Source organism: Plectropomus leopardus, chromosome 14 (genome assembly GCF_008729295.1).
Source record: "Plectropomus leopardus isolate mb chromosome 14, YSFRI_Pleo_2.0, whole genome shotgun sequence".
NCBI lineage: Eukaryota > Metazoa > Chordata > Actinopteri > Perciformes > Serranidae > Plectropomus > Plectropomus leopardus.
In genome coordinates, this window is record NC_056476.1 from 7,176,186 (window position 1) to 7,196,913 (window position 20,728).

The following is a 20,728-nucleotide window of genomic DNA, read 5'->3' on the forward strand; positions in this document are numbered from 1 at the left end:
CTCTCTCTCTCTCTCTCTCTCTCTCTCTCTCCTGATCATGAGGTGCCCCCTTCTTCTCCTCTTCCTCACTGCATCTTGTAAGCGGGTCACACTCACTGCAGTGCCCCTGATTTGAAGCCACAGTTAGTACACGTCAGGAGGATGTTTCACACAATGTAACGTCGATTAATGCCATTTCTGTGCAAGTGCACACCAAGAAAATGTAGCCTTTTGAGGGAAGATAGTAACCTGAAAAGTCAGGATAAGTACACCAAATATAGGTGAAGTGGGACGTTGTTTATTTTCCTCATGAAAAGTGTAAAGAGAGTGGTCAAACTTCACATGATTAGTCCTGCTGCGTCGTGCCTGTCACTGACAGATGTGATGCACTTGCAATTCACCGCTGCAGCCATAGAAACACGATGCTCTGCTGCCACAGTGTGGCTAATTATTGGTACTGCAACTGCGCCCTCATGCTAAAATAAAACTTTATTCAACAATTTAAATCAACTCCGCTGCTAGACCACAAAAATAAGACTATATACTCACTGCAGTGCCCCTGCTTTGAAGCCACAGTTAGTACATAGGTAATTAAATTAATCTGTCTTCGCGTTTTTTTCTGGACACAATTTTTAAAACATTTATTTTACAGAGAAATTATTATTAAATTATTTAAATTATTTTTCCAGAGAAATTAAAAAAAAAAAAAAGTAGAGTTATTTTCAAAAAGAATAATTACTGGAACATAATTTTAATATTTAGTTTATTTGAAAATACATAATTATAGGAACATATTTTTTAATAAATATATTTCACAGTTGATTTGGAAAACATAATTACTTAAACATAATTTTCAAAAGATATTTTTTACAGTTTATTTGACAAGATAGTTACCTGAACATAATTTTAATAATTATTTTTTAAATAGTTTTCAGTAATAGTTATTGAACGTAACTTTTTTTTAAGTTTATCTGAAACCCTAAAATAATTTTACCATTTATAAATATAAAGAAAAACATGATCAAAAATAATTGTAATTGTTTTATCCACCTATTTGAAAAAGATAATTTTATAAATTTTATATTTTAGACATATTTTAGATATAAAAATATTTATATATTTTTATATTTAATATTTATTTTGATATTTATTTTCTTACAGTTTATTGAAGAAAAAAATACCGGAACATAATTCTAAATTATTCATTTACAGTTTTACTTTACTTATATATAACATGTGAGTAGCTATGGGTAGATACGAGAAGTAAAATCTATCATTTTAATTTCGGTGGGTTTTTTTATTTAATTAATAAAGCTAAAAGTAGGTGCCAAAAAAAAGGTGCCAAAAAAAATCAAAACGTGCCAAAAAAAACCCACCGAAATTAAAATGATAGATTTTACTTCTCGTATCTACCCATAGCTACTCACATCGATATTCAAATTAAAGTAGTAAAATAAAAAAAAATAATAATAAATTTAGTAAAAATAAAAATAGCAGTAGTTGGTTTCCTTTGCCCAAAGCGGCTCCCTCTGCTCTGACCTCACTTCCGGTATTTAAAAATGGCGAGCAGCAACATTTACAGAAGTGTGTTTTGGTGCATGTCTGCCTGATTTTCTGGAGCTGTTGGGACCTAAAACGACTTTCGATGCAGCGATAGAAACCCGATCAGTTTGTGGGAGGCTTCAAAAGTAAATCGGCTTATTTTTTTGCATTAGCTTGTTTACAGTCAGACGATAAAAATACGCAGCCGCGCCGCCTGAAAGTGTTTTCATTGTATAACAGTGTTGTTGTTATATTGGAGCTCTGCTGCCGGTTTCCGTGAACGAAAAACCTTAATTGAAACAAAGGCGCAATTTTTAAAACTCTAATATGTTAGCCAACATGTAAATTAAATTATATATTTATTTGCCAGCTAGCGATTTTATTCAATGTGATCCGTGTTAACTGATAAACATCGGAGCATAACGCACACTGTAAGTTAGCTACATGAAATGTGAAGTGACAGAAAGTCAGCCCTAAACGTTTTATCTCGAGCTAACTTTAACATTTAGGTGCTTTAAAATGTATAAACAGTGACAATAACAAGTGATCGAATAGTCTGATCGCTAAAATTGCCCAAAAGATCAGTTAAATTGTGGTAAATAGCTACTATTTTACTGCTTCTTCCGGTATAGTTTTGGCAAATCTAACAATGTTTGTATCAGTGATTCCCAAACTGAGGTCCTGGCCCTTTAAAGGGGTCCAAAAATAAGAAGAAAGTTAGGGTCATGTGAGTAAAGAAAAAAATGTTACTCTTACTGTTTGTCTGACTATTGCCAAGAAGGTTTTTACATTCAAGGAATTTGCTTTAGTGTAAAACATACTAAAATAAGTCAGGAAGCATCAATATTGTTTAGGAAAAAATATGTACATTATATATATTAATGAAAGAGTTGGACAATTTAAGATGTAGTTTTGTGCAGAAATGTCAAAAATATTAACAAGGGATGTTCAAAAGTTCACAGTATGAAGTTTAAACAGAATATATGCAATGTACAGAGATTAAGAGTCCAAAAGATGTGTGTTAAAGTATTACAAGTAGACGGATGTAGTAAATTTCTGTCCTATGAATTATATTAAATAGGTTTAATCAAATAATAAAAGAATGAAAAATATCTGCTTAGTTTTTTTATTGATCTATTTTGTCTGTCAATATGTTGGTGTCGGCACAAGTTGTAATATTATTACTGAAATAATTTAATGATTATATTTTGTCCATTTCACTAAGCCATAGGAATGAAATTTTGAACTTTAAGATATTTTTTAATCAGTTTGGTGTTAAAAGGATCTCATTTTGTCTACTAGATAAAGATATAGTATAGTATAGTATATAGTAAGAAATTAATTTAAAGTAGATTTATTGTTATTAACATTTAATTTGCTTTCTGTGTAGAGTTTAATCATGAGTAGCCGAAGAAAGAGGGCCCCTCCTGTGAGGGTGGACGAAGAAGCCAAAAAGAGGTTAAACTGGAACATGCTGGACGACCGCAAAAACGAGGAGATCCTGGACGATGACCAAACACCCACCTGCTCCATTCTGCCTGCAGACCCTCCTCCCAGCAGCTCCTTTCTCACGACCACTGAGGACATCGGAGAGGCTGCCTGTACCAGCTCTGTCCGGTTAACCGAGGAGCTTCCCGGTACGTCATCAGACAGCACCTCTGCCTCGGCCTCCCTGGCCCTCACCGTGGTGCCAGCTTTAAAGATGGGCCACATCTGGAAGGCGCTTATAGGGGAGTTCAGCGTCCGTCCTGCTTGGATCCCGTCTGACTGTGAACTGAGAGCCTTCATGCTCCACAGGACGGGTGAGCAGCTCTGCCTCAGTTACTGTAGCTGTGACGAGAGCGCAGGGCTGCAGTGGAGGCCCGATGAGGACACCTGCACGGCGGAGTGCAGCCTCAACGTGATCCCGCTGGAGGACCTCGACTGGATGCAGAAGAGGAGGGTGCTGCAGCTCTGCCACCAGGAAAAAGACGGCTCAGTTAAGGTATGAGGGTGTTTCAGAGAGGATGGAGTAAAAAATATTCTCCCAATAATTACTTAATGATGACCATAAAGTGTGCATGCACAAGTTTCTGCTGCATTACGGATGAAAACAAGGTACTGTATTGTCATGATTTCAGTCCAAAATATTTTATTCAAAGAACAAATGCTGTCTGAATATAATGATAAAGTATTTTAAAAACATGATTCTTACCTTCAGTGCATACCTGGTGCTTAACCATTGCATGTAAATGAAATGCTGGCAGTGACCTTGTAGTCCTCTATTACAACAAGATCAAATTTCAGCCTTTATTTAAAGTAAACAAGGAACATTAAATAAATATTTACTTTGTTATTATTACCTTGCGAGGCACACCTGAATTTAAAAAAAAAAAGAGGCTGCATTTGGTTGAACTTTTGGCATGGTGGTGGTAGGGATGAGCGAAATATCTGATATACTCGAAGTATAACGGCCTGTTCCATGTGCAATATATAAAATGACTATATCGTGTACATCAGGCATAAACTGTTGCGTCTTTTTCATAAGTCACTGGCTGTTCGGTTGTCTCGCTCTCTCCTGCAGCTCTCCACCTCTCACAGACACACAAAGAACAGCTTTTGATCCGGACTGTGACTATTTGGTTTCAATTTTGCCACTGTGGTGGGTTTATAAAGTAGACTTTTTGGGGAGATTTGATCCATTTTTATTCGAGAGTGGACAGTGGTATACTCGCAGGAGATGAGAAGAGAGATGGGGAGTGAACAAATGATCTGAACCATGGCAAATGATTCTTCTTTGACTAGTTTATTCTCTTATTGCTGTCCCAAGCAGCCAAAGCCACTATCATAGCTTTGGGTTGGATTGAAAACCTTTTTATCAGCTGCTGTTGGTCTGCGTTTGGCAGGTGGGGATTTACTTGTTGGAATCTGGGCTCGGGAAGCCGGAATTCCTCAGCGAGGGAAATGCTCGGATGAAGAAAGCCAATCAACTAATGCAGAAGTTAATGGAGTATTTCTACGATTTTATTATCCCCGGTATGACTCTGATCCTTATGTCTAACGCATCCTGTGATCCGAGTATTCAAAAAAAAACCAACTTGATTTCTCTTTTGTGTTTTCTATGTAGAAGTTGTAGAGAATGACGAGGAGGAGTGCGACACCGACCTGGAGAGGCAGAACGTCGAGGAGCTCTATGATTTCGTGAGGCATCTGCACCAGAGAGAGAGCCGCGAGGTGACCTACGACGTCCAGCACAAAGCTCTTCTTCCTGTTCTCAGACCCTATCAGAGCCAGGCCGTCAACTGGATGCTGCAGAGAGAGAAATACAGGAACGCTTCACCTAAAGGTATTTCTACTGCTGCACACCTCAACTACCCTTAAGTCGAAATTTTGATAGGTTGCTATAAACAGCTTTCCAGTAAATCGGTCTCGTGGGATGTAAAACTTTAGGATTTTGCTGAAGAGCGCCGTGCTAGTGGTTTTGCATTTATGATAAATCATGCACATGCTTTACTGCCCATCATTTTTCAAAGTATATACATTTTTAGAATGATGAGGTCTGTGAGAGCAGCTTGTTTTGCATGTTTGCCATTTCTTTACCCTGAAACTGGAACCTGGAAATTGGATTCAGCAGCACTTCCTAAGCAATGCTCAAAGTGTATGTTCAGGAACTCAACCCCCAAAGAGGGAAGAGTACCGTAAATAAAAGCAAAAATGACAATGACTGTGCTTTAAGTTACTGGTTCCTATGTTGAAAAAAGGCCTATGCTAGGACTGTGATGGCAGCGTAATTGAGACTGTCAGTATTTCCTATTTCTTTGCAGAACAAACGCTGCATTTCCTCTGGAGGGAGTTGATCACTTTATGTGGCAAGAAGTTGTTCTACAACCCCTTTACCGGCTGGTAAGAGCTTGAATGTTAAAATGTTACTTGAATTGCAAACACATATTTTCTGTCTAACCACCAGTACTATCTGTACAGACAGATCTAAAAGATCCGCTGCCACTCCTATGCAGTGAGGATAAATGGAGTTTCTTTATGCTGCTCAAAACGTACAAAAATGACATTTGAAAAGCTCAAGAGGAAAGTGTCTTTCCAGAAACTATGTCTCGATTACTCTAATAATCTACAGACTTCACTGTCCAGAATCCAAGAAACTGGTGGTTTGAAAACCTTTGTACAAAAGTAGTTTATACATTTTTAATGTATTTATATTTTTCCAATTATTTGAGCAGCACTGTGAAATTCCATTCACCTCTGTTGTGTTTTGTAAGCAGCAGAGGTGATATAAACTGATATCACAAAACATCTTTACATAAAGTCAAAATGTATCCGCGTGGATAGAAAACACTAGAGGTAACTGGGAAAGAGTCTTTTTGAATTTGGCTGCACTGACCCTTTAATTTGTTATTTTGATTTCCTTTAGCGGATGCAGAGTGTTACCTCCTTTTTGTTGTAGTTTCAATGATGAGTTTTTTTAATGATACACGAAAGTACTTTTGATTTTCAACAATTTTGTTTTGCCTTTTTTTTTGTCAGCTTGATCCGAGAGTTTCCCCTGGCGGGTGTGGAGTGGCCTGGTGGGATTTTGGCTGATGAAATGGGTTTGGGAAAAACGGTGGAAGTTCTGGCTCTCATCCTGTTTCACACCCGACAAAACCTGGAGCAGGAGGCCCTCACTCTGCCTGTGGTGAGGATCAGTAGGCAGCTACAGTTAAAAATATAGTTTGTTTGAAAAATACCTAAAATACAGAATTTGACCTTTTTTTCTTTCTCTACCTGACCGTTAACTTTCATATAATGTGGGATTTTTTTGTCTACTGTTCTGTTTATTTTAATATGCTCGTCTTGGTGGACGACATTAGCTTCATTGCAAAACTGTGAAATCGTTTTTTTCTTTTTTTTCTCTTTTGGTCTTGCAGGGAAAATCTGTAAATTATTTCGTACCTCCTCCTCCTCTTGAAAGAAAGAAAGTTATCCGCTGCAAGTCTGAAGTTCAGCCTAAAATGAAAGTATCCTACCCAAGTATGTCACTCACAGTCCTCTCAGACATCGCATCTTTTAAAGCCTGTGCAGTTTGATTCAGATTTAACATGAATCTGGTTGTTTTTGTGCAGCTGTGCGCGTTATGCTCCTCACCGCAATCAAGGAAATGAGATCTGGCAAGGGGGCCTCCGTTAACGCCATCTTCACATACATCCGTGCCACTTACGGCTACGACCTCCTAAAAAACCGCAACCACATCAAGAAGACGCTGGTGAAGCTGATAGACGAGGGCCTGGTGGACCGGGTCAAAGGCCGCGGCTTGGCGGGGTCATTTAAACTGGGGAAGAACTACAAAGAAACAAAGAAGATGTTAGCAGGAGCATCCAAGTTTGTAAGAATAAAGAGCATAATATAAATGTTTCATGCAACAAATATTACTTGGTTGTATTATTTAACTTCTGTGTGATTTCTTGTTTGTTAGACTTCTAAAACTACAGAGAGCACGCCCAGGAAAATGTTTCAGAGACGAGCAAAAGAGAAGGCAGAAGCAGCTCTGCAAAACGCTCTGCTTACAGATGATCAAAGAGATCTGTCCCCCCCTCCAGCAGACTGTCTGCCACCACAGGAGACGGAGACAAAGAAGGAATGGGATGAAAGTGTGAAGGAGAAAGCAGATCAGTCCGATGATGTGCTTGATACGTTAACGCCAGATTTACAGATGTCACACGATAAAAGTGAGTCCGATTCGCAGGACATGCCCAGAATGGATGATCTACCTGAAGAAAAGGGAGATGCTCCTCAGCTTGAATCACAGGAGACAGAAACCCCAACCAGAGCATCTGTTATTCCTTTCAACACCCCGGACTACCGCTTTGAGTGCATCTGTGGTGAGCTCGGCATTATTGACTACAAGGCTCGCGTCCAGTGTATGAACTGCCAGCTGTGGCAGCACGCAGACTGTGTGAACTACAAAGAGGAAAGCCTTGAAACGACACCTTTCTACTGCCCTCACTGCCTGGTCGCCATGAAACCCGTCTCCACCGGCGCCACCCTCATCATCTCCCCGAGCTCCATCTGCCACCAGTGGGTGGAGGAGATCAACCGGCACATCAAGTCCTCCTCGCTGCGAGTGCTGGTGAGGAAGCAGATGAATATGAGATTTTTTTCTGTCCATAGAGTAGAAATGTCACATATTAAATGACCTAAAGTCAGTTGAGATTAGTCACATTATAGAAACTAACATAACTTACATGCAGCCATTTATCTCAAGGCAGATAATTGCAATGCTGTTTGCTGCAGTAGATGCTGTTTACATGCAGCTGTTATGCCTCTACACAGTCAAAATTCAGTACATTGAATTCCCAGACAATTGCAACTGTGCAATAAGCATGTGTTTTTCAGGAATTTGAATCTACTTTAAACTTCTATGTGGAGTTTGCATGTTTTCTCCCTGTGTTAGCGTAGGTTGTCTTTGGGTTCTTTGGCTTTCTCCCACAGTCATGCAGGTCATGTTGGTGACTTTGGATTGCCAGTAGGTGTGAATGTGAGTGTGAATGGTTGTCTGTCTGTGTGTCAGCCCTGTGATAGTCTAGTGGCCTGTTCAGGGTGTAGCCTGCCTTACGCCCACTGTCAGAATCGCCCACTGAATGAATGGATGAATAATGCGTGTACAATCTTCTCTCCTGTTATCTCACAACTTCTCTCACATTTAAACTTTAACTTCCAGAACACTCATACTGACAAACCTCGACTAATTCATATGACTTCTTCATCTCAGGTCTATCAGGGTGTGAAGAAGCACGGATTCATCCAGCCGCACATGCTCGCCGAGCAGGATGTGGTCATCACCACCTACGACGTGCTTCGGTCGGAGCTTAACTATGTTGACATTCCCCACAGTAACAGCAAGGATGGACGGCGTTTCCGCAACCAGAAGCGCTACATGGCCATACCCAGTCCACTGGTGGCTGTGGAGTGGTGGCGCATCTGTCTGGACGAGGCTCAGATGGTTGAGTGTCCAACTGCGAAGGTGAGTTGAAGGTAGTCCGATGTCAGTACCTGTGGTTTGCAGATTGCACAGAACTTTTAGGTTTTGGGTTTATAATCTTATTTTTGTATTAAAATACCGACTTAAATCTTATTTATTCATTATGTTCTATGTGAGATTTTAGGCTGTTGAAACTTTTTTTTTTTACACACCTTTTTATTTTACTGTCAGGCTGCAGAGATGGCTCTACGTCTCGCATCTGTCAACCGCTGGTGTGTCAGTGGCACTCCTGTACAGAGAGGCTTAGAAGGTAAAACCAAAACAAACTACATAGAAAACATACAAGAAAAGTAATCAAAGTATCAAAGTGGGCCTTGAAAGAAGTAAAAGTATGTTTTACCTTGAATTCATAAAGAAAACGTATTCTTTCCTGCATACCTCCACAGTGAATGAAGAATAAAAAAAAGTGGGCATTTTTGACGAATTAAGGCAAAAGGTGACAGCATTGAACAGCAGGAAAATTATATCAAAACATCTGTTAAACACTCACACAACTCATGGAGTAAAACCAAGTCTCATTTATCCAGTCGCATGCTCAGTACTTCCCAAACACTGCATTTTTGATGTATAACATGACGATTTAAAACACGGTCTCATGCACAGCCAAGTAGCGTGCCTTTGCAGGCTGGTGTGTTGAATTTCGTTCAGTACGAACGTTCGCCTCTTTTGGATTCTCTGTTCATGGTGGAGGCATGTGAGGAAAACAGTTGTCTTCATGAATTCAGTGTTACACACGGTAAATAACTAATAAACAAGAGAAGGTGAAGTATTCCTTCCAGGCTCTTGATGATGTTTAAAAATAATCAAAGTCACTCTCTTAACTGTTTTTGTTTTCTGTGCAGATCTGTACGGCCTTGTACTTTTCCTGGGAGTTGACCCATACTGGGTAAAACATTGGTGGGACCAGCTACTTTATCGCCCTTATCGACGTGGAAACACCGAGCCGCTGTACAATGTAATCGCTCAGTTATTGTGGCGATCGGCGAAAAAAGATGTCATTGATCAGGTAGGACAACAAAAGTTGTTTTATCTTCAGTTACCGAACATAAACTTCACTTTTACTTACTTAAAGAATCTCCAGCAGTCAGTCAAAAATATTTTACCATTTTTCTGTTTTCCAGATCCAAATTCCCCCCCAGACAGAGGAGGTGCACTGGCTGCACTTCTCCCCCGTCGAGGGTCACTTCTACCACCGTCAGCACGAGGTCTGCTCCCAGGACGCTCTGGTCAAACTCAGGAAGATCTCAGACTGGAGCCTGAAACTTGGCAGCCTCGACCGCCGCACCGTCCACACCATCCTGTGCCCACTGCTGAGGCTGCGTCAGGCCTGCTGCCATCCACAGGCGGTGAGGGGGGAGTTCCTGCCTCTGCAGAAAAGGTAGATGACACTTGCTATTATGTTTTCAAGGCGAGTGAAGAGGTCTTTATCTGCAGGCAGCTGCAACAGTTAATTACCAATCTTGCTGGACTAAATAAAGTATCACCTCAGTAATGAACCACGGCAACCTTTTTGTCAATTATACAATGTGTAGTTGTGTTTATCTAGAGTTGACCCATTCGGTGTAATTTACGTTGGAGGGTTTGTTGAGTGGGTTTGTCTGTGCTGCGCCTCCTCAGCACCATGACGATGGAGGAGCTCCTGAAGTCCCTGCAGAAGAAATGTCGAGTGGAGTGTGAAGAAGCTCACAGACAATTGGTGTGCGCACTCAACGGCCTGGCTGGCATCCACATCATCAGAGGTATAAAACCCCTCGTCTGTACTTGTGCTCCCATTGCTCCCAGTTTCCCATGGGAATCAGTTCACACAGAACACAAGACATGATCTCATCTTTGTGTCTCTTTATGTGGTGAGATGTTTTGTTGTAGCACGTTTCTCTAAGGCGATATCTATAATGTGGCCTGAGTGCGCTGGCGTGGTTTGTATAGCACGTCTCATTAACTCCACATGTGACCGACATACATCGAGTGTCACTAATAATCACATAGTCTCCTTTGCTTCCCTGCAGATGAGTTTTTAGAGGCAGCAGAGATGTATAGAGAAGTGCTGCGTTCATCAGAGGAGCACAAAGGCCGACTGAAAACGGATTCATTACAGGTAGACGGCCTCATCTCATTCATGTGTTCAACACGTCTGTGATTAACATATCAACAGTTTCATTTCTGAAATCAGACACCATCTGACCAGAGTTTTTGGGCTCTATTTAAACAAACTATAGCTCACCGTCTAAAGTGCATGGCGCAAGTACATTTAGGATGTGTCCAGCTCCACTTTTGCAGTTGTACGGCGTATAATCTGGGTGCAAAGTAGGGCGCAAGGGGCAAAAGGGATTGTATTTAGTCCCGTAATTAATCAGAGGTGTGTTTTTGGGCATAACATGAAATCAACCAATCAGTGTCATCTCCCATTCCCTTTTTACATGGCTGATTCAATAAATTGGAAAAAGCAGGCCATTTTCTGCTGAGAGCAATGCAGAGAGAGCAGTAATGTCAATGCAGCAAATATCGTGGGACATTAAAGCAGCAAAACTGAAAAACTGTATTTAGAAATTAGACTGAAACAGAGCTAAACTTTTAACCTCTAAAACAATCAAGGATTTTTTGGCTGTTCCCTGTATTTAAATGTCGACTCTCTCAATGGGGGGTCAACAGCAGCTCTGCAACCCTGCTATGTTTACATTTTATTAGTTTAATTCATATGTTTTCCCATTTATGATGTATGCAACCCGTCATAATATCCCTATGCGCTTATGTAGGCAAGTCGTTCCATTTAAATAATGCACTCTGCAAATAATAGGAAAATGCTGCGCTATTGACTTTAGAACAGGTTTTTTGGTGACGATGATCACTTTGTGCTGCCTCACGCTAACAATATGCCAACAATGTACCTGAACACACTGCAATTTTAAGACCTACATGCCCATGGGAGCACAGCTTGGCCCAAGTGCGTTTACTTTTTACACAAGGTTTGTGCTGGCTGTGAAAATGACAGCTGCGATGGTCTGAAACTAGCAATGACAGTTACGCTGCAATGTGTAAGATGGGGCCCTTAAATTAATTCATGATGGACTTTTGACTTTTATTTCTAACCAATATGAATACAGTATACATTGTGAGTTTAAATTAAATATTCTGATTACTTGTGTCTTTTTTACCTTTGGGGCAAAACAGAGGCTTCACGCTACCCACAATCTGATGGAACTGTTGAGTGCAAAGCATCCTGGGATACCTCCCACGCTGAGAGATGATCGACTAAGTGAGGAGGTAATTCATAAATCTTCATATGAACTTTTTAAAATTTTGTAGTGTCTTTAAGTACATTGAAAAGCTCTCTATAAATAAAATGTAATATATTCATATCAATATTTCTCTTTGTCAGAACATTTTTTGTAAGATTTTTTTAATTTTGGTGAATAAAACTTTTTTATTTTACTTTTTGTTTCCCCTCTCTCTGTCTCTGCAGGCGGAGCAGCTGCGACAGCACTACATGACCAAATATGACTCAGAGGTTGCAGACGCCTATCATGCTCTGCAGCCGGTTCTCCATAACATCAAAGAGCTGAAACGCAAAGTAAGAAAATTTATTTCCACATAAAGTTATTTCTACTAACTTAGTTGGGTCCAGGGACACTATAACTCCACTTATGTCCTCAGAAATTTTAAGTTATGTAAATTTGTTTCACTCCCTGAACTGAATAGTTTTCTTGTCCTAATGGGAGCAAGTTCTGTTTTTATTTCTTATCCAAATTGTTATTTTTCTTCTGATTCCTTTATTCAAATTCAAAATTTTGGTCAAGAACATTCATTATTATATTCGACTGTTTATGCTTTTTAAAGTGCAAAGCATTTCTTCTTCTTCTTAATAATTAATTCATTTCAACTTCCACCGTTTACAGTGTTACCGCAAAAGCTCTAAGCTTCTTTAAGTAATGCAGTTCAGCTTCTAACTCTTACAGTTTTAAAATTCAATTTCCAGGTTTTCAGCAGCGCAGTGCAACATATTTGCACGTAAAGATTTCTGTATTTTCAGCAATGCGCTGCAATTTCAGCATTTACATGCATTTTCTGCATGTGCAGTGTTTCATATTGTTTATTTATTTTGTTTATTCCCTACAATACCTGTAAGACTTCAGTTACATTAGATCTACTTTGAAGTCAGTTTCTGATTCACTGGATGAGAGTGTTTAATAGCTGCAGTGACATTTGAACTTGAAGTAATATTAATAACAACAGAAGAAGCAGTGTATTTTCTTCAAATGATTACCTTTGTTTCTCAAGGTCAACCTAAATGCTCCCTGGTGGCTGGATGTTATCCAGAGGGCGATCCGATGCTCAAACGACGATGATCTAGTGTCTCGCATCAAGAACGAACTGACGTCCAGCTACAAACAACAAGCCAACAAGCTCACCATGGCCGACAAGTAAACTGCTTACTCGTTAAAAAAGGATGATAGTTAAGTTATCTTTACACAAACATAGATAATAAAAGCAAAATGTGGTACCTGCAGGTTTCGCGACGCCTGTGGTTTGCAGTTCCTGCTCACCACACAGATGGAAGATCTGATGAAATCGCAGAAGATTGTCAGAGACGCGGTGAAGAGTCTCGAAGGCCCAGCATCACAGAAAGTGATTGATGAGGTCACCATTTGTCACCTCAGGCCGATGAGACTGCCGCTCAATAAGTAAGACTTAAGCGTTGCTTTGTTTCAGCCATTTATAGCTTTGTTTTACATGAACAGAATATGTTTATATTTTGTCTGTGCCTGTTTTTTTCTAAACTAATATTGCTCTCTTGTTGTATTCTAGTTGTGTGTTTTGCAAAGCAGATGTACTTTTCACCGATTATGAGTCCAAGCTTTTTTCACACACGTAAGTAAAGCAATATTTTAGACTACTGGTCAAATTGCGTGAAAACATACTTGTTTATGAGGAGAATGATCCAAACAGGGTGAAGGGTCAGACGGCCATCTTTGAAGAAATGATTGAAGATGAAGAGGGGCTGGTGGATGACCGTCTCCCCACCACCAGCAGAGGTCTGTGGGCAGCCAGTGAGACGGAGCGCTCTCTGAAAGCCATCTTGTCTTTTGCCAAAGTGAAACGCATGGACCAGGACCTGGTGGAGGAGGGCAACACTTTCATGGAGCTGTTTGAGAACTGGAAGAAAGAGTACAAGGTCTGTACGCACACACTTTTAACCCTTCTCTGCATTTTCAAACAAGCTCCAGGGTTCCCACGGTCATGGAGAACCTGGGAAAGTCATGGAATTTCACAATCTTGTCTTCCAGGCCGAGGAAATTTATGGAGTTAGTAAAGTAATCTTCCATAAATAATCTTCGACATAATGTAACATAATGGCAAATCTATTTTCTGTTGCTGTTGATGAAACAATAAACTGAGATTTGTGATGAGGATTTGATTACCATCACATTTTTAGCTTTGGTACTTTCAGTACTATTGAATGTCCTTAACATGTACTATTCAAAAAGTATTGATATGATTTTGACAACATTAGTGGCATCATACTCCAAAGTATGTTTAATATTTCTTAAATTAATAACACACTAAGCTGTCAGAGGAGGTAGAAAGTCAAAAATCTCAACAGCCAGTGTACTATAGCATGAATAAATGAATGAAATGGTATTTATCATCAATCACCTTCCTGCACAGTGTCCCAGTCATGTTGTTGGTTGTAAAAAAAATATATATACATATTTTCAAGTGTCAGTATTAATTAGACCAATGAAGAACAGTAAAAACTACCTCTGTGGCTTCTCAGGTGCTGCATGAGTACTGGATGGTGCTGAGGAATCACGTGTCGGCCATCGATGAGCTGGGCATGGCCACAGAGAGACTACGCGTGCGTCTGCCCGATGAACCGAAGCCCAAACTGCTGCACATCATCGAGCCACATGAGGTGAGGAAACATATTATTATTAGTACGCATCATAACAGCATGTTAACATGAGTCTGTACTGTTCTGAAAGGTACTAAACACAAGGCAAGTCCATTTTATTTATATTTCATACACCACAATATCACAAATTTGGCTCAAGAGATTTTTACTGTCTGTACAGCATACAACACCCTCAGTCCTTAGACCTTTAAATCGCTCCAAAAATCCCTTTTGTAAAACAACAAACCTCAGATTCAGATTTCTATACTACAGACCACAAATCATGGTTTGGAGTACAAATATAGGACAAGACAGCAATTTGAGTTTAAACAACCACAGCAGATCTTAAGCGCAAACTGAGTTATTTAAAGAGAGGCAGAATATTTCTTATAAAAGCACATAGTTTACATAACATCTTTTGTTTATGGTTTACAAACTATTTTTCAGGCACTTCTTCCTATTCTCAATAATGTTTGTTTTCCTATTTCCATTGTATCTACCCCAGGAAGAGCAACACAGGAGGGATCCCTCGCTTTAAAACAGAAATATTATGTTTTTAAGGCTAAAAAATAATAAAAAGTGCATGTGTTTACTTACTTAATTTCCACTCCAAAACTAATCTGGATATTTTAAAAACTTTTGGATGATTGTTTCACTCGGAACTGCAGCGTGAAACAGAGGCTGACTAATCAACAAATGTTCTTTCAAATTTAGCACCTAATATGAGCATAAAAGTAAAATGGCTGGTTTGGTTCTAAATAATAAACAGAGTGCAAGCAACATATCAACACAGCAAATCCATCGTGGAGGAATTAAAATCAAAACTTTAGCCTCTGACCCTGTGTTGAGCGTAGTTGTTTTTTGTCGGTGAATGTTTCCAGGGATGTAATATTCAGCCTTAACTATTTTTATTGCATTCCTGACCTCTGCTCCGGTTGTTTTGCTTGCAGGTGGAGCAGAACAGAGTAAAGCTTCTGAACGATCAGGCGGTGGCCAAGTCTCAACTCCAGAAGAAGCTCGGACAATTTCTGTATCTCACGAATCTGGAGAAGGTCGTTTGATAGTAACTAAAGAAGCACAGAAATAATACACCCATTTTATCTCAAACTGTGTGCTATGATCTCCAAATAACTTTAATTTCTTTGTTTTAGTCCCAGGACAAGTCTACCGGAGGACTGAACCCAGAGCCGTGTCCCATCTGTGCGCGGCCCCTGGGACAGGAGGTGAGAATAGTTTAGTTGTAAGCAAGAACTTGTTGACTGTATGTTTTAAATGCCTCACCAATTCTATTTGTATCAGTGTTTTATGCAACATCTCCACTTGTGACTTGACTATCTTGATACACTGGGTGAACTTAATAGTCTGTCTTATCATCACTGTCCAGGGACTGTAATTACATCTCGTCTGAGGCTGATTCGTCCCGTACCAGGGGTCAGAACCATAAAACTGTGTACAAACAAAGACAAAAATACGTTAACATATTCTCAGATTTATAAAACTGCACCAGTGAGGTAAGAAGAAAAAATATACCTCTTAGGTCTGCGGGTACCCCAGTCAGGAGGGTAAGGGTTGCTTTTAAACTGTACTAAGAAAAGTACTTTGCAAATAACTACTTTCTACACGCCGGCAACAACTGTGGATGGAGGCATTATGTGTTTGGGTTGTCCGTTCGGCCCATTGTTGTGTAGAGATATCACAAGACTGCCTCAGGTAATTCATTCAGATTTGACAAAAATATTCACTTGGACATAATGAGATGATTAGATATTGGTGGTCATAGGTCAAAGGTCAAGGTTACTGTGACTGTCTGTTTTATTCTTTTAAACGTAATATCTCATTATATGTTTTTTTACATTTTGGAACAAGCAATCACTTGATCTTGAGTATGAAGTGATTAGATTTTGGTGGTCAAAGGTCAAGGTCAATGTGACCTTGTCAGTCTCATTCTTCTGAATGCAATATCTCAAGAGCACTTTTACAGAATCTCTTCAAATTTGGAACAAACTTTCGAGTGGACGTAAAGATGAGCTGATTAGATTTTGGTGTTCAAAGGTCAAGGTCACTGTGACCTTGCATCTGTCTCATTTTTGTGAATGCAGTATCTGAATATGGCCTGGAGGGAGTGTCCTCAAATTTTGGCACAAATGTTCACTTGAAATCAAGAATGAACTGATTAGAATCTGATAGTTGAAAGTCAAAGGTCAAGGTGACCTCATAAAACATGTTATTGGCCATAACTCATGAACCTTGAGTGCCCAACTTGAAAATGTGCTGATTGTATAGATCTTCTGCGCTGCTTGGGGAAAACTGTGTGTGAAACATCATGTTTTCACAGACCTTTCACGGACCTGACTGGTGCGCAGAGGCGTGTAATCGTGTGACGGTATATCCGGTTATTCACTGTGTTTTCTCACTCTGTTTTGCAGTGGGCAGTGCTGACCTGCGGCCACTGTTTCTGCAACGAGTGCATTGCTATTATTGTGGAGCAGTATAGCGTGGGCTCGAGGCGGCGTGCCATCAAATGTGCCATTTGTAGACAGACCACATCCCACACAGAGATCTCCTATGTGTTCACCACCCAGTCATCTAGCCAGGACCAGGACATACCGGTCAAGGTCAGTCAGCAACTCCAGGATTTGTATTTTATTAGTTATGGCTTAATCTATTCAGATAATTAGGCCTAATTGTCCAAAATATGCTTTTTGTTGCCCACCAGAATTATTGAGATGTTATTTATGACTTTAACAAGCAATTATTAGGGGATTATACTTTGATTCATGCATTGCAATGTATGTAATTATAATTTAACAAAACTTTATCAGGGAAGTCACTCTACCAAAGTGGAGGCGGTAGTGAGAACACTAAAGAAGATTCAAGTGACCGACCCCGGGGCCAAGTGTCTCGTCTTCTCCACGGTAACTGTAAACTATCCCTGCTCTGTAAGGTAGTGATTTATTTTGCCCATATCGAGTTTGGATCTGACCCAGTTTGTTCCTCTCTCTCTGCTGCGCAGTGGCTGAGTGTCCTGGACATCATTGCTAAAGCCTTGTTCGACAACAACATGGAGTTCTCTCAAATTAATGGGATTCACAAATTCCAGGTTTGAATTTTTGTTGTAAACATTTACAAATGTGCTCACCTCACTTAACCACATAGTTGCTTTTTCCTGCACGTGCAACCAAATAATTACAACTACCACACAGCTTAAAATCCAGAAATCCCTTGACCCAGGTGTGATTGTAACTCGTGCACTGACCTCAATTTTCCAGGAGAATCTGTGCTCCTTCAAATACGAAGAGAAGATCAACATCCTTCTCCTTCCTCTCCACACCGGCTCCAACGGGCTGAACATCATCGAAGCGACACACGTGTTGCTGGTGGAGCCGATCCTCAACCCGGCTCACGAGCTCCAGGCCATCGGCAGAGTGCACCGGATCGGACAAACCAAGTAAGAAGCAGCGAGTTCAATCTGTAGACAGAAAACAGTATTTAAAGTTTAGACCTGCAAATATAAACATGTCGATGTTTCGATCTACATACAATGAAAGTTTTTTTTATCATATTTGTTTTGTAAGGATGTTTAATGGGTTTAATCATGGCTGTTATCTGTACAGTATTTACTTTAATGTTACACTTAATTACACATCTCTACTGTTTTGTTCATTATGTTTGATTTCTGTTGTTTTTTCTGTCCACCAGGCCAACATTTGTGCACAGATTTCTTATCAAATCCACCATTGAAGAGAGAATGCAGGCAATGCTGAAGACAGCAGAAAAAACGTAAGAATTAAAACAAAATACCGTAAATTTTCTGCTTTTAAATTAGGGATGTACCCAAACCTGAATAGTGGAAATATATTAACTCTACCCGAAGTTACTCGATATAATTCAGGGGGAAAAAAATCATGATTGACCCGTTTTTCAGCCATTATGTTTCTTCAGTTAGATTCATATCATTGTGAATGAACACAAGATAAAAATGCCCATTCTGTTTCCAGTAAAGAGCTTTGATTTCACCGAATGGTCATTTCTTTCACTACATATTATTGGAAAGTGATCGCTTTCCTATAGTCGCCCCTACACAGCAAGATGTGGGCTGGGAGCTGACTACTATGATGTTTGCAGAGCCAAATGTATAAATTATAGAGGCAAAACTGTCACAACTGATGCTTTGATGTTTGCCAATGAATATTAAAAAATTCAACATATGCCCAATTTAATGTGACCTTCGATATAAGCATGCCCACTTCCAGTCTTCAATCTGAATAGTTACAGATACAGATACAGATACAGATAGTTATCTTTTGGTACACTTCTAATGTAAACCTATAAATTCAGGTGAGTGTTGAGATTAACCCTTTGAAACGTGAGCAGATTGGGGTGATCTCTCTCAAAAACATGAGAAGAAAGCAATGAGCAATGAAAGAAGAAATGACCAGAAAAATTAGCAAGAAATTAGTAAAAAAGTACAAGAAAATTACATGAAAATTAGTAAAATAAATAAATCGAAAAAAAATTACAAATAGGTAAATAAGACTTGGTAAAATTTTTTTTTAAGAATTACATAATTCTGTAACATAATTTCAAATGTCATTTTTTTCTCTAACTTTTTTCTTTTCCCTAAACATTTTCCCCAGCTTTTTTATAAATATTTTTCTAAATATTTCTTGCAGTTTATGGAACATTTCATACCAAGTTGCTCAGTGTTTTTTTCCCATGTTTAAAGAACTAACACTGATTTGCTCAGGGTTCAGGGGCTTAAATACTTTGTCTACGTCTGAAATCAGCAAAGAAAAGTGGCGCCGCTCCAAGTTTCAAAGGGTGAAGGGTTGGAGATTACTACTGAATGAAAGTACTGATAGAAGCTTCTTTTTTCACATTTTAGTCACACCAGCACAACTATGAAGCACTCGGAGGCTGCCGTACTGACAGTAGCCGACCTGGCTGATCTGTTTACTGAAGACACAGAACATCTGGAGTGAATCTGAACACCTGGACACACAAGCATGGATCACCTACTGAAGATACACAGGCAAAAACAGCTCACTCTGTACACCGCGGTGATAGAATTACTGTTATTTTGCACATTTTTTAAATATTAAAATACTTAAGTAATGGAAAACATTCCCAATATGATATTTTATCAGATCACTGACAGCAGACTACAACATGTCTCTTAACTGTTTGGAATTTTTAATCTCTTTGGAGTATTTGTGTATTTGGCTCACTTGTCATAGCTGTAACTTACGGATTCAATAACTACGTCTGATGCTCAAGTACATGTTTGACGATCACGTTTGACTAGACTGTACAGTATTGTTGCTTGTTTTAATCTATTATTAAGTATATGCATTTGTATACAACTTCACTGTTGTTGAAAATGGGGGAATTCAGACGCTGATCGAGGCATTCTCACAACAATCAGGAAATAAACGTCTGTCGATGGCGAGGTGTCAGCCTGTTATGACCAGCTTCTTTTTGTCCTGTGCTTTTTTTGTGGTTTATTTCTGTGTAGTAAAAGTGGAAGCAGGAAGGAAGCCATTGACCTTCACTTACTTTTACTCTTTTACAATTGAAGTGAGAGATTGCAGCAGGACTTTCTTCTTAAAAGCTATTTGTCCGTTAAAACAATTGAGCCCAACACTTGTGCCTTGTCTTATTTGCAAGACAAAAAAAGCACAAGATTCAACGTCTTGGAAACTAATCTTGTAAATCACACTCATAAAAGTCAGAAAATGTGAAGAAGTTTTCCGCCTCATGGCAGCAGTTATCTTTTTTCTTCTATTACCACTTACAAATTGTCTGGACAATGTTTAACAGATTTTAAGCTTTTTTTATGACATTTCTCCTGTTCCAAAGCTTTGTTAAATGAGATGAAATTAATCTCGTGTTTGCTTGCTCAAGTATTTTACGGTCTGTTCCACCACACACATACACTCGCAGGTCTTTGCCATCGTGGCTGAATTGCCCTTGACTCATAATGACTTTCTTTTCGCCTGACTGACTGGGATTCCCGCACCAGTAAAGATTTTAAAATGTCCACACAAAGGACGTAGACAACAAAGAGTGGCAGCCCAGTACTGTTGTTCCTCTTCACATGGTTACCAGACTTCTTGTAGGAAGAAACAGTAGTAAGATGTTTACTAAGAGGAGATGGCCGCAGTAGGCGGTGACATACGTGTTACCTTGGACTCCCCTCAGTTCCCCCTATTCATGTGCGGAATCTCATTGTTGGCGGGGACATCATTCAAGCTGGTGTTTTAAGGCCGGAGGGAGGCTCCCAGTTCATTAGAGCTGTGTTTCGA

General features: G+C 39.6%; 1 protein-coding gene across 1 annotated transcript; it reads left to right on the forward strand.

Annotated features, from left to right (window-relative positions):
• The first annotated feature begins 1,540 nt into the window (after positions 1 to 1,540).
• shprh (SNF2 histone linker PHD RING helicase) lies at positions 1,541 to 19,895 on the forward strand. Its single transcript, XM_042500944.1, has 30 exons — positions 1,541 to 1,667; positions 2,912 to 3,505; positions 4,407 to 4,536; positions 4,628 to 4,846; positions 5,325 to 5,403; positions 6,040 to 6,190; positions 6,423 to 6,525; positions 6,618 to 6,877; positions 6,968 to 7,621; positions 8,264 to 8,515; positions 8,705 to 8,783; positions 9,376 to 9,539; positions 9,655 to 9,911; positions 10,151 to 10,272; positions 10,540 to 10,628; positions 11,702 to 11,794; positions 11,994 to 12,101; positions 12,809 to 12,951; positions 13,039 to 13,212; positions 13,337 to 13,399; positions 13,478 to 13,703; positions 14,307 to 14,444; positions 15,374 to 15,475; positions 15,575 to 15,646; positions 16,850 to 17,038; positions 17,246 to 17,338; positions 17,437 to 17,523; positions 17,693 to 17,871; positions 18,123 to 18,203; positions 19,309 to 19,895. Exons 2-30 carry the CDS (start codon positions 2,921 to 2,923, stop codon positions 19,403 to 19,405), a joined length of 4,989 nt encoding a protein of 1,662 aa, XP_042356878.1. The 5' UTR covers positions 1,541 to 1,667; positions 2,912 to 2,920; the 3' UTR covers positions 19,406 to 19,895.
• Positions 19,896 to 20,728: the final 833 nt, after the last annotated feature.

Coding starts and splice junctions, on each gene's coding strand:
- shprh (XM_042500944.1), top strand. CDS start 2,921: ATGAGTAGCCGAAGAAAGAGGGCCCCTCCTGTGAGGGTGGACGAAGAA. Junction 5,404..6,039: donor TACAACCCCTTTACCGGCTG/GTAAGAGCTTGA, acceptor TTTTTTTGTCAG/CTTGATCCGAGAGTTTCCCC. Junction 8,784..9,375: donor TGTACAGAGAGGCTTAGAAG/GTAAAACCAAAA, acceptor TTTTCTGTGCAG/ATCTGTACGGCCTTGTACTT.